The 13,080-nt window shown below is 71.8% G+C and overlaps 1 protein-coding gene across 1 annotated transcript; it reads right to left on the reverse strand.

Moving 5' to 3' along the window:
- Positions 1–1,379: 1,379 nt before the first annotated feature.
- On the reverse strand, positions 1,380–11,378 carry KREMEN2 (kringle containing transmembrane protein 2). Its single transcript, XM_064499513.1, has 8 exons — positions 11,262–11,378; positions 7,825–8,091; positions 5,956–6,080; positions 5,325–5,478; positions 3,593–3,931; positions 2,514–2,627; positions 2,336–2,411; positions 1,380–1,615 (listed from the first exon to the last, which is right to left on the reverse strand). The coding sequence occupies exons 1-8, from the start codon at positions 11,344–11,346 to the stop codon at positions 1,420–1,422; spliced, it is 1,356 nt and encodes a 451-aa protein (XP_064355583.1). The 5' UTR covers positions 11,347–11,378; the 3' UTR covers positions 1,380–1,419.
- Between the last annotated feature and the right edge of the window lie 1,702 nt (positions 11,379–13,080).

The raw sequence follows: 13,080 nt of genomic DNA on the forward strand, positions 1-13,080 counted from the left end.
GCGCCGCCCGCCTCGCTGGCCACGCCCCCCGTGACCATATATGGGCAACACCTCCCACCCGCCGGTCACGCCCCCTCTGACTATATATGGGCAGCGCTGCCCGCCTCGCTGGCCACGCCCCCCGTGACTATACATGGGCAGCGCCGCACCGCCTCTGGCCACGCCCCCCTCTGACCATATATGGGCAGCGCCTCCCGCCTCCCGGCCACGCCCCCTCCCGCCGCCGCCGCCGCGGCTCATTTGCATAGCGCCCCCGCCCCGCTGCCGCTCATTTGCATACGGCACGCCCCCCCCGTTGTTGCGTCACGCCGGCGGCCACGCCCCCTCGTTGCCACCCCCCCCGGGAAAGCCCCGCGCTGGCGTGAGGCCCCGCCCACCGCTTCTCATTGGCCTGCGGCAGCCCCACCCCCCCGGGAGCCCCGCTGGTGACGTCATAGAGAGCCCATATAAGGGCAAGAGCCGCTCGCGTGGCTCATTTGCATAATTTATGCACCCCCGTTCCTGAGGTTTCCCCCCCCCCCGTGCATCGCCCCGCCCCCTCCATGCTGACGTCATCGCGCTGCTTTGCCTAGACCGGCTAATTAGCATGTGGCCAATCCCCAGCTGTATGCAAATGAGGCGCTGCGCCTGCCCCGCCCTCCATGCTGAGGGCCCAGGCGTCCGGGACGTCCCCCCCTCAATGAAGGGCCCAGGCGTCCGGGTCCCCCCCCCAAGGGGCCCAGGCATCCGAGTCCCCCCCCCAGTGAAGGGCCCAGGCATCCTGCTCCCCCCCCCAAAGGGCCCAGGCGTCCGAGACCCCCCCCAATGAAGGGCCCAGGCGTCCGGGTCCCCCCCCCAAGGGCCCAGGCGTCCGAGACCCCCCCCAGTGAAGGGCCCAGGCATCCTGCCCCCCTCCCCAAAGGGCCCAGGCGTCCGAGACCCCCCCCAGTGAAGGGCCCAGGCATCCGGGTCCCCCCCCCAAAGGGCCCAGGCGTCCGGGATGTCCCCCCCCAATGAAGGGCCCAGGCATCCGAGTCCCCCCCAAAGGGCCCAGGCATCCTGCTCCCCCCCCCAAAGGGCCCAGGCGTCCGTGTCCCCCCCCCCCAAGGGGCCCAGGCGTCCGAGACCCCCCCAGTGAAGGGCCCAGGCGTCCGAGTACCCCCCCCCAAGGGACCCAGGCGTCCGAGTCCCCCCCCAGTGAAGGGCCCAGGCGTCCGGGTCCCCCCCCAATGAAGGGCCCAGGCGTCCGGGATGTCCCCCCCCAATGAAGGGCCCAGGCATCCGAGTCCCCCCCAAAGGGCCCAGGCATCCTGCTCCCCCCCCCAAAGGGCCCAGGCATCCGGGTCCCCCCCCCCCCCCAAAGGGCCCAGGCGTCCGGGCGGGACCACGGAGGCGGCCGGTGGCGGCAATAATTTAATGGGGGGGCCGTGGGGCGGCCCCTCAGCTGGGGGGCAGGAGGCAGCGCAGCGAGGGCTGGGGGCTGGGGCCCGGCGTGGCCTCGGCCCCCCCCTCGGCCCCGGGGGGGGGCTCCGCCGCCGTGGGGCCGCCGTGGGGCCGGTACGACACCGCCCAGGGCTGCCCCCCCAGGCAGCCGCAGCCCCCCCCCGGCACCTTGCGGGGCCGCAGCGGGCAGGGCCTGGGGGGGGGGGGGAGAAACGGGGCGTCAGGGGCCCAGGCGTCCGGGCGGGGAGACCTTCCCCCATCCCCGAGGGGCCCAGGCGTCCGGGAGGGAATTGCCCCACATCCCCCCCACACCATGAGGGGCCCAGGCGTCCGGGCGGGGAGACCCTCCCCCATCCCCGCAGGGCCCAGGCGTCCGGGAGGGAATTGCCCCACATCCCCCCCACACCATGAGGGGCCCAGGCGTCCGGGTGGGAATGGCGTCAGGGGCCCAGGCGTCCGGGCAGGGGCACCCCCCACCCCGTAGGGCCCAGGCGTCCGGGCGGGGAGACCCTCCCCACCCCCCAGGGCCCAGGTATCCGGGTAGGAATGGCGTCAGGGGCCCAGGCGTCCGGGCGGGGAGACCCTCCCCCATCCCCGAGGGGCCCAGGCGTCCGGGAGGGAATTGCCCCACATCCCCCCCACACCATGAGGGGCCCAGGCGTCCGGGTGGGAATGGCATCAGGGGCCCAGGCGTCCGGGCGGGGAGACCCTCCCCCATCCCCGAGGGGCCCAGGCGTCCGGGCGGGGGCACCCCCCCACCCCATAGGGCCCAGGCGTCCGGGTGGGAATGGCGTCAGGGGCCCAGGCATCCGGGCAGGGAGATCCTCCCCCATCCCCGAGGGGCCCAGGCGTCCGGGAGGGGGTTGCCCCACACATCCCCCCCCCCGCCGAGGGGCCCAGGCGTCCGGCCGACCTCTTGCGCAGGCGGCAGGCGAGGAGGAGGAGGAGGCCGAAGACGAAGGTGCCGGCGGCCGCCAACATCAGCCAGGCTGGGGGGGGGGGGGGGAAGGGGGGGGAGCCACCAAGATGGCCGTCAGCGGTGGGGGGGGGGGGCTGTGGGGCGCCCCACGGCTCCCCCCCCGCTGCCTCACCTCGGCCCCCCCACGGGGGCTGTGGGGCGCCGGGGGGTTGTGGGGCGCCGGGCCGGGCCGGGGGGCTCCGGGGGTCGGGGGGCGGCCGGGTGCCCGTCACCGGGGCGGCTACACCTGGAGAGGGGGGACAGCGCGGGGGTGATGTCACTCGGACCCACGGGTGTTCCTGTGTCACCCGGCGTCACCGTGCGCGGGACCCACGGCGGTAGGTGGGGGCGAAGCCCCGGGTGTGCAGCGGGGTGTCGGAGCGGTTGTCACCCGTCCCCGCGGTTGTACCCGTCATGTCACCCCATGTCCGCCTGTGTCACCCGGCGTCACCCGCACACAGGAATCACCATGATAGGTGGGTGCGAAGCCCTGGGCGTGCAGCAGGGTGGGCGCATGGCTGTCACCCGTCCCCGTGGTTGTCACCCCACGTCCGACTGTGTCACCCGGTGTCACCCGCACATGAGACCCATTGTAGTAGGTGGGTGCAAAGCCGTGGGCGTGCAGCAAGGTGTCAGAGTGGTTGTCACCCATCCCCACGGTTGTCACCCTACATCCGACTGTGTCAGTGTCACCCACACACGGGAACCACCACGGTAGGTGGGTGCAAAGCCCCGGGCATGCAGCAGGGTGTCAGAGTGGTTGTCACCCATCCCCACGGTTGTCACCCCACGTCCGACTGTGTCACTTAGCGTCACCCGCATACGGGAACCACCACGGTAGGTGGGTGCAAAGCCCCGGGCGCGCAGCAGGGTGGCAGAGCAGTTGTCACCCGTCCCTATAATTGTCACCCTGTGTCTGACTGTATCACCGGGGGTCACCCGCACACGAGACCCATCGTAGTAGGTGGGTGCAAAGCCCCGGGCGTGCAGCAGGGAGGCAGAGCAGTTGTCACCCGTCCCCCCGGTTGCCACCCCACGTCCGCCTGTGTCCCCCGGTGTCACCCGCACACGAGACCCATCGTAGTAGGTGGGTGCAAAGCCCCGGGCGTGCAGCAGGGAGGCAGAGCGGCCATCGCCCGTCCCCGCGGCCGTCCCCCCTTGTCACCCGGCGTCACCCGGCGTCCCCCCTTGTCACCCGGCGGCGGGACCCACCGCGGTAGGTGAGGGCGAAGCCGCGGGCGTGCAGCAGCCCGTCGGAGCGGAAGGTGAGCAGCAGGGCGTCGGTGGGCAGCCGCAGGGGCCCCGGGCCCGGCGGGGGCCGGCGCCCGTCGAACTGGGCCAGGAGACGGCGGGTGCGGGCGTCGCGCAGCTGCAGCCGGTCGTTGGGGTCGGCGACGTCGAACAGGCGGAAGGTGAGCTCCAGCGGGGCCCCGGCGCCCGCCCCCACCCGCCAGCGGCAGTCGGCGTCGGGGCCGTAGTCGTCGGGGAAGTCGGGCGAGTAGACGACGCCGGCCGGCGCCGAGCTGTTGGCCCGGCAGGCGCCCACCGACACTGCGGCCGGGCGCGTCAGGGCGGCGGCGGGATGGCCGCCGGCCCCGCCCGAGACGGCCCACCCGCCTCCCCTGAGATGGCTGACCCGCCTCCCCCAAGATGGCTGACCTGCCTCCCCCAAGATGGCCGACCTGCCTCCCCCAAGATGGCCGACCCGCTTCCCTCCAAGATGGCCGACCCACCTCCCCCAAGATGGCCACTGACCTGCCCAAGATAGCTGACTTGCCTCCCCCAAGATGGCTGACCCACCTCCTCCAAGATGGCGGACCCACCTCCCCCAAGGTGGCTGCCCCACCTCCCCCAAGATGGCCGACCCGCCTCCCCCAAGATGGCCGACCCGCTTCCCTCCAAGATGGCCGACCCACCTCCCCCAAGATGGCCACTGACCCGCCCAAGATAGCTGACTTGCCTCCCCCAGGATGGCTGACCCACCTCCCCCAAGATGGCCACCAACCCGCCCAAGATGGCAGACCCACCTCCCCCAAGATGGCCACTGACCCACCCAAGATGGCTGACCCGCCTCCCCCAAGATGGCAGACCCACCTCCCCCAAGATGGCCAACCCACCTCCCCCAAGATGGCCACCGACCCACCCAAGATGGCCAACCCACCTCCCCCAAGATGGCTGACCCGCCTCCCTCAAGATGGCCACGCCACCTCCCCCAAGATGGCCACTGGCCCCGCCCGAGACAGCCCACCTGCCTCCCCCAAGATGGCCGACCCACTTCCCTCCAAGATGGCTGACCCACCTCCCCCAAGATGGCCACCAACCTGCCCAAGATGGCCAACCCACCTCCCCCAAGATGGCTGACCCACTTCCCTCCAAGATGGCTGACCCACCTCCCCCAAGATGGCCACCGACCCGCCCAAGATGGCCGACCCACCTCCCCCAAGATGGCCGACCCACCTCCCCCAAGGTGGCTGCCCCACCTCCCCCAAGATGGCCGACCTGTCTCGCCCAAGATGGCTGCCCTGCCTCCCCCAATATGGTCACCAACTCCCCCAAAATGGCTGACCCCACCTCCCCCAAGATGGCCACCGACCCGCCCAAGATGGCCGACCCATGGGAGCCGCCGCCTTGTGGTGACCGGGGCCACCATGGACCCACGGTGACTGTAGACCCACGGTGACCACCGCCCCACGGCAACCATCACCCCATGGCAACCACCGCCCCACAGCAACCACCCCCCCATGGCAACCACCGCCCCACGGCAACCACCACCCCACGGCAACCACGGCCACCACGAACCCACGCCGACTGTAGATCCGTGGCCACCCCCCCCCCACGGCGACACCGCCCCATGGCCACCGCAGACCCACGGCGACCGCAGCTCCACGGCGACCGGGCAACGCCGGGTGACGGTGACGGTGCCGGCGCCGGGTGACGGACTCACCGTGGTAGACGGCGAGGCGGCCGTCACCGCCGCACAGCTGGCTGGCCTTGCCGAAGCACACCTGGTCACACTCGGCCGCCCCGGCCCGCCGGCCCCGGCGCACGTCACCCGCGTGGCCGCAGAAACAGGCGTAGCCGGCCTCCACCCCCGCGAACTGTCGGTGGGGGGGGGGATGCGGCTGTAGGGTGACGGCGGTACCCCGCGACCCCCATCGGCTGTTGAAGGGGGACGGGTGTTGCGGCAGGTGTGCGGGGTGATTGTAGGGTGCCAGGGGTACCTCGACACCCATCAGCTGTTGATGGGGGACGGGTGTTGCGGCGGGTGTTGCAATGGGTGTGTGGGGTGGTTGTAGTCCACCAGGGGTAACTCAGCCCCCACGAGCTGTTGAAGGGGGATGGGTGCTGCTGCGGGTGTTGTGACGGGTGTGTGGGGTGATTGTAGGCCACCGGGGGTACCTCAACCCTGACAAGCTGTTGAAGGCGGCCGGGTGTTGCTGCGGGTGTTGTGACAAGTGCGCAGGACGATTGTAGGGCACTGGGGGTCCCTCGACCCCCACGAGCTGTTGGAGGGGGCCGGGGCGAGGGCAGGTGTTGTGACGGGTGTGCGGGCGGCTGTAGGCGCGCGGGGGTACCTCGTAGCCGCGGGCGCGGCAGAAGCGGATGCAGAGCGGTACCGTCAGGCGGGTGGAGGTGCCGCTGGCCCCGCTCAGCGCCGGCGGTGACCCCGAGTCCACGAAACAGCCCACGAAGCCGGGCACTGCCGGGCGACTGTCAGCGTCAGGCAGGTGACACGGATACAGGCGGCGGCACCCGTGTCCCACTGCCGGCCCCGGTCCCCCCGGATCGACTCGTCGTCCTCGCGCACACCCCGCTATCGGCCCCGTGTCACCCCGTATTGACCTGTATACCCCCGCATCCGCCTGTATGGACCCCGTATCCGCCTGTATGGACCCTGTATTCCTCCATATCTGCCTGTATGGACCCCGTATTCACCTGTATTGACCCTGTATCACCTCATATCTGCCTGTATCAACCCTGTGACTGCCTGTATTGACCCCATATCCCCCTGTATCTGCCTGTATCAACCCCACATCTGCCTGTATTGACACCGTGTTCCCCCATATCCGCCTGTATCAACCCCATATCCACCTGTATCAACCCCGTAACTGCCTGTATTGACCCTGTATCCACCTGTATCAACCCTCTATCTGCCTGTATCAACCCCATATCCCCCAGTATCGACCCCATATCACCCCATATCGCCCCACATCACCCCATATTGCCCTGTACCCACCCCATATCACCCCATATTGCCTCATATCGACCCTGTATCACCCCATATCACCCCATATTGCCCCCATATCCCCCCATATTGACCCCATATCACCCCATATCGCCCTGTACCGACCCCATATCGCCCCGTATGGCCCCGTACTGACCCCGTATCACCCCATATCACTCCATATCACCCTGTACTGACCCCATATCACCCCATATCGCCCCACATCACCCCATATCGCCCCATACCGACCCCGTATCACCCTATATCCCCCATATCGACCCCATATCCCCCCATATTGACCCCCATATTGCCCTGTACCGACCCCATATCGCCCCATATGGCCCCGTACTGACCCTGTATTGCCCCATATCCCCCATATCCCCCCATATCACCCCCATATCATCTTGTACCGACCCCATATCGCCCCATATCATCCCATATCGCCCCATATCACCCCATAGGGCCCCGTATGTCCCCATATCGACCCCGTATCACCCCATATCGTCCCATATCCTCCCATATTGGCCCCATATCACCCCATATTGACCCCATATCCCCCTGTACCGACCCATATCACCCCGTATGACCCCGTACCGACCCCATATCGCCCCATATCATCCCATATCGCCCCATATCGCTCCGTAGGGCCCCGTATGGCCCCATATCGACCCCGTATCACCCCATATTGCCCCATATCCTCCCATATTGGCCCCATATCACCCCATATTGACCCCATATCCCCCTGTACCGACCCATATCACCCCGTATGACCCCGTACCGACCCCATATCGCCCCATATCATCCCATATCGCCCCATATCGCTCCGTAGGGCCCCATATGGCCCCATATCGACCCCATATCACCCCATATCCTCCCATATTGGCCCCATATCACCCCATATTGACCCCATATCCCCCTGTACCGACCCATATCACCCCGTATGACCCCGTACCAACCCCATATCACCCCGTATGACCCCGTACCGACCCCATATCGCCCCATATCGCCCCATATCACCCCATATCGCCCCCATATCCTCCCATATCGACCCCATATCACCCCATATCGCCCCCATATCCTCCCATATTGGCCCCATATCACCCCATATTGACCCCATATCCCCCTGTACTGACCCATATCACCCCGTATGACCCCGTACCGACCCCATATCGCCCCATATCGCCCCGTATCGCCCCGCAGGGCCCCGTCCCCGTCTCACTGCGGCAGGAGGGGATGTCGCAGTACTTCCAGGAGCCGCCGTCCTCGCCCTCGGCCACGTAGCACCAGGGCCGGGCGTCGCCGTCGGGGTTGCGGCAGTGGTTGTGGGGCCCCAGGCCGCCCTCGCCGTGGGGGAAGCGGGCCGTGTTGTAGGCCTGGGCCCCGGTCTGGTTCCAGTAGAGGCAGGGCCGCCCCGCCGGCCCGGGCCCCGTCCGGCTCTGGGCCCCCCGGTAGTCGGCCCCGTTCACCGTGAAGCACTCGGACGCCTCTGCGCGATGGACGGCTCAGGGGACCGGCAGCGGGTGCCCTTTCCCCTCTTCCAGGGCCCAGGCGTCCGGGCAGGGCCCTGTGAAGGGTCCCCCCCAGCTCCCGCCAACCCCGGGGCCCAGGCGTCTGGGCAGGGCCCCACGAAGGGTCTCCCCCCCGCCCCGTCCTGCCGGCTCCCGCCAACCCTGGGGCCCAGGCGTCCGGGGAGCTCAGTGTCCAGACCACCAGGTACCGAGTCCCCAAGGGGCCCAGGCGTCCGGGCACCCAGGTGTCTGGGGACCCAGGTACCATGTCCCCAAGGGGCCCAGGCATCCGGGGAGCTCAGTGTCCAGGCCACCAGGTACCGTGTCCCCAAGGGGCCCAGGCGTCCGGGGACCTCAGTGTCCAGGCCACCAGGTACCGTGTCCCCAAGGGGCCCAGGCGTCCGGGCACCCAGGTACCGTGTCCCCAAGGGGCCCAGGCGTCTGGGGGCCCAGGTGTCCGGGGACCCAGGTACCGTGTCCCCAAGGGGCCCAGGCGTCCGGCGACCTCGTTGTCCAGGCCACCAGGTACCGTGTCCCCAAGGGGCCCAGGCGTCCGGGGGCCCAGGTGTCCGGGGACCCAGGTACCGAGTCCCCAAGGGGCCCAGGCGTCCGGGGATCCAGGCACCACATTCCCAAGGGGCCCAGGCGTCCGGGCCCTGCCCCCCCCCCCCGCTCGCCTCCTCCTGCCCCAACCCGCCGAACCCTGGGCCCCTCCCAGCGCCCGAGGGGGCCCAGGCGTCCGGGTTCCCAGGCTCCTCCCTCCCCGCCCCCACACCTCCGCCCCACGGCCCCGGAGGGGGCCCAGGTGTCCGGGCCCCTCCCCGCCTCGCTCCACCCCACAGCCCCCAGGGGGCCCAGGTGTCCGGGGAGGGGCCTCCCCCTTGGCTCCACCCCCCACCCGGGGGGGCCCAGGCGTCCGGGCCAGACCCCCCAGTGTGGGGCTGGGCCCTGCCCCACGCCCGGGGCCTTGGCAGCACCTCAGAGGGGCCGACGGGGCCCTTTGAAGCTGGAGGACGGGTCGGGGCCCGCCCGGACGCCTGGGCCCCAACCCAGACGCCTGGGCCCCAATGGGGGGGGGGGTGCACGGGGCGACCCGGACGCCTGGGCCCCAGCAGCGATACCCGGATGCCTGGGCCCCAACCCGGACGCCTGGGCCCCAATGGGGGGTGCACGGGGCGACCCGGACGCCTGGGCCCCAATGGGGGGGGTGCACGGGGCGACCCGGACGCCTGGGCCCCAATGGGGGGGGGTGCACGGGGCGACCCGGACGCCTGGGCCCCAGCGGCGATACCCGGATGCCTGGGCCCCAACCCGGACGCCTGGGCCCCAATGGGGGGTGCACGGGGCGACCCGGACGCCTGGGCCCCAATGGGGGGGGTGCACGGGGCGACCCGGACGCCTGGGCCCCAGCGGTGACACCCGGACGCCTGGGCCCCAGCAGGGCTGTGTGGGGCAGCCCGGACGCCTGGGCCCCTGGAGACCTGCCCCCCCCATTCCAGCTGTTCCCCCCCCAACACCTGCCTCTGCCCATCCAGATGTGGCAGCGAGATGACGCCCCCCCCCCAACCCGACCCGTCAGAGGGCCCAGGCGTCCGGGAACCCCCGACGGGGCCCCACGGGGGGCCCAGGCGTCCGGGCCCCACCTGTCACTGCCAGCGGAGCCCCGGGTGGGCGAGGGACAGGTGGCGGCGCCGGGGGGGGGTGGGGGCAGCTGCACGGGGGGCCCGGACGCCTGGGCCCCTCCAGCCGGACGCCTGGGCCCCGGGGCAGCGTCCCGGGAGCCTCCCAGTTCCCAGACTGGGAGCTACTGGGTTGGGGGGGGGGGGGAGAAGGGGCCCAGGCGTCCGGGAGCCCCGTCTCTAACCCCTAGACCCTGTCGCCCGCTCAGGGGCCCAGGCGTCCGGGCCCCCCATGTCCCTGCCAGGGGCTTCCCCAAGGGGCCCAGGCGTCCGGGAGCCCCGTCTCTGCCCCAGGGGTGTTTGGGGGGCCCAGACATCCGGGCGCCCCATGTCAATAGCAGGGGGTTCCCCAAGGGGCCCAGGCGTCCGGGCGCCCCACGTCCACATGGGACCTTCCCCGAGGGGCCCAGGCATCCGGGCGCCCCACATCCACATGGGACCTTCCCCGGGGGGGCCCAGGCGTCCAGGCGCCCCACATCCACATGGGACCTTCCCCGAGGGGCCCAGGCGTCCGGGCGCCCCACATCCACATGGGACCTTCCTTGGGGGGCCCAGGCGTCCGGGCGCCCCACATCCACATGGGACCTTCCCCGAGGGGCCCAGGCGTCCGGGCGCCCCATGTCAATAGCAGGGGGTTCCCCGGGGGGCCCAGGCGTCCGGGTGCCCCACGTCCACATGGGACCTTCCCCGAGGGGCCCAGGCGTCCGGGCGCCCCACGTCCACATGGGACCTTCCCTGAGGGGCCCAGGCGTCCGGGCGCCCCATGTCAACACCAGGGGGTTCCCCGGGGGGCCCAGGCGTCCGGGCGCCCCACGTCCACATGGGACCTTCCCCAAAGGGGCCCAGGCGTCCGGGTGCCCCATGTCAACACCAGGGGGTTCCCCGGGGGGCCCAGGCGTCCGGGCGCCCCACGTCCACATGGGACCTTCCCCAAAGGGGCCCAGGCGTCCGGGCGCCCCATGTCAACACCAGGGGGTTCCCCGGGGGGCCCAGGCGTCCGGGTGCCCCACGTCCACATGGGACCTTCCCCAAAGGGGCCCAGGCGTCCGGGTGCCCCATGTCAATAGCAGGGGGTTCCCCGGGGGGCCCAGGCGTCCGGGCGCCCCACGTCCACATGGGACCTTCCCCGAGGGGCCCAGGCGTCCGGGCGCCCCATGTCAACACCAGGGGGTTCCCCGGGGGGCCCAGGCGTCCGGGCGCCCCACGTCCACATGGGACCTTCCCCAGGGGGCCCAGGCGTCCGGGCGCCCCATGTCAACACCAGGGGGTTCCCCGGGGGGCCCAGGCGTCCGGGCGCCCCACATCCACATGGGACCTTCCCCAGGGGGCCCAGGCGTCCGGGCGCCCCATGTCAACACCAGGGGGTTCCCTGGGGGGCCCAGGCGTCCGGGCGCCCCGTGTCCCCCCTGGGGTGGGGGGCGGGGGGGGGGGGGTCTGGGGAGGGGCCCAGGCGTCCGGGCCCCACTCACCGTCTCCGGCCAGGGCGGCGACGCGCAGCACCAGCAGGGCTCCGGGCACCCAGGCCGCCCGGACGCCTGGGCCCCGCGGCTCCATCGCGCCGGGGAGGAGCGCGACTCCCCCCCCCCCCCCCCCAAACCCCGGGGACGCCTGGGCCCCGCCCGCCCGCGCAACCCGAGCCGCCCGTCGACGGGGCCCAGGCGTCCTGGCTCCCCGCCACCCCCCCCCAACCCACCCACGCCGGGGCCCAGGTGTCTGGGGTGCCTCCCCCCCCCCCCCCCCAGCCCCATGGGTCCCGCGGGGGGGCCCAGGCGTCCGGGAGCTGCCCCGAGGGGCCCAGGTGTCCCTGTCCCCCCCCCCCCCACAGTGGGGCACACGCTGCCCCGGGGCATTGTGGGTAACCTGGGGGGGGGGCACCAATCCCAGGGGGGTGATTGGGGGGGGAGCCGGACGCCTGAGCCCCCCCCCCCCCAAGGTGGGAAGGGGCCCAGGCGTCCGGGGCTGCACCCATGGCCCCCACGGGGGGCCCAGGCGTCCGGCTCCCCCCCCCCCCCCCAGGACCCCCTGCCCCATAGCGGGGGCCCAGGCGTCCGGGGCCGCCCCCCACCCCGATAGCCCGGAGGGGGGGGGGTGGCCCCGCCCCCACTGCCGTGATTGACAGGCGCGGGGGCCAATGGGGGCGCGCGGCGGGGGGGGAGGGCGGGGCACCCCGGACACCTCGCCCCCCCCACCCGGGAGGGGCTGGCCCCGCCCCCCCGCCGGTGGCCCCGCCCCCCTGTGGACGGCAGCGCGTGGCCCCGCCCCTTTCCCCGCCCCCGGGCGGCGAGGGGAGGGGGGAGGCGATACCTGAGAGCTGCGCATGCGCGGGGCGACAGGGAAGGGAGGGGGGGAAGCGGCTCCACAGCGCTGCGCATGCGCGGGGCGACAGGGAAGGGAGGGGGGGAGCCGCCCGGGCTCTGCGCATGCGCGAGGAGACAGGGAAGGGAGGGGGGAGGCGACTCCACGGCGCTGCGCATGCGCAGAAGGGCCGGGGGGGGGGGGAAGCGGCTCCCGGGCGCTGCGCATGCGCGGGGCGACAGGGAAGGGAGGGGGGAGGCGCCACCGGGGCGCTGCGCATGCGCAGAAGGGCCGGGGAGGGGGGGGGTTGGGGGGCGCCCCACAGAGCCCGGAGGCCGCTTGTGCTGCGGGTGTTTATTGGCCGCGTTGAGCCGCGTGCGCCGGGTGCCGCGTGCCCCCCCGCCTGCCCCATAGATCCCCCCACCTGCCCCCCAACCTGCCCCATAGATCCCCCCGCCTGCCCCATAGATCCCCTCAACCTGCCCCATAGATCCCCCCCGCCTGCCCCATAGACCCCCCCTGCCCCATAGACCCCCCCACCTGCCCCATAGACCACCCCACCTGCCCCATAGATACCCCCGGCCTGCCCCATAGATCCCCCTGCCCCATAGATCCCCCCCACCTGCCCCATAGATCCACCCCAACCTGCCCCCCAACCTGCCCCATAGACCCCCACCTGCCCCATAGATCTCCCCTGCCCCATAGATCCCCCCCAACCTGCCCCCCAACCTGCCCCATAGATCCCCCCGCCTGCCCAATAGATCCCCCCCAACCTGCCCCCCAACCTGCCCCATAGACCCCCACCTGCCCCATAGATCCCCCCAACCTGCCCCATAGACCCCCTCAACCTGCCCCCCACCTGCCCCATAGATCCCCCAACCTGCCCCATAGATCCCCCCCACCTGCCCCCAACCTGCCCCATAGATCCCCCAACCTGCCCCGTAGATCCCCCCAACCTGCCCCATAGATCCCCCGCCCCATAGACCTCAACCT

This window comes from Dromaius novaehollandiae, chromosome 30 (assembly GCF_036370855.1).
Source record: "Dromaius novaehollandiae isolate bDroNov1 chromosome 30, bDroNov1.hap1, whole genome shotgun sequence".
NCBI lineage: Eukaryota > Metazoa > Chordata > Aves > Casuariiformes > Dromaiidae > Dromaius > Dromaius novaehollandiae.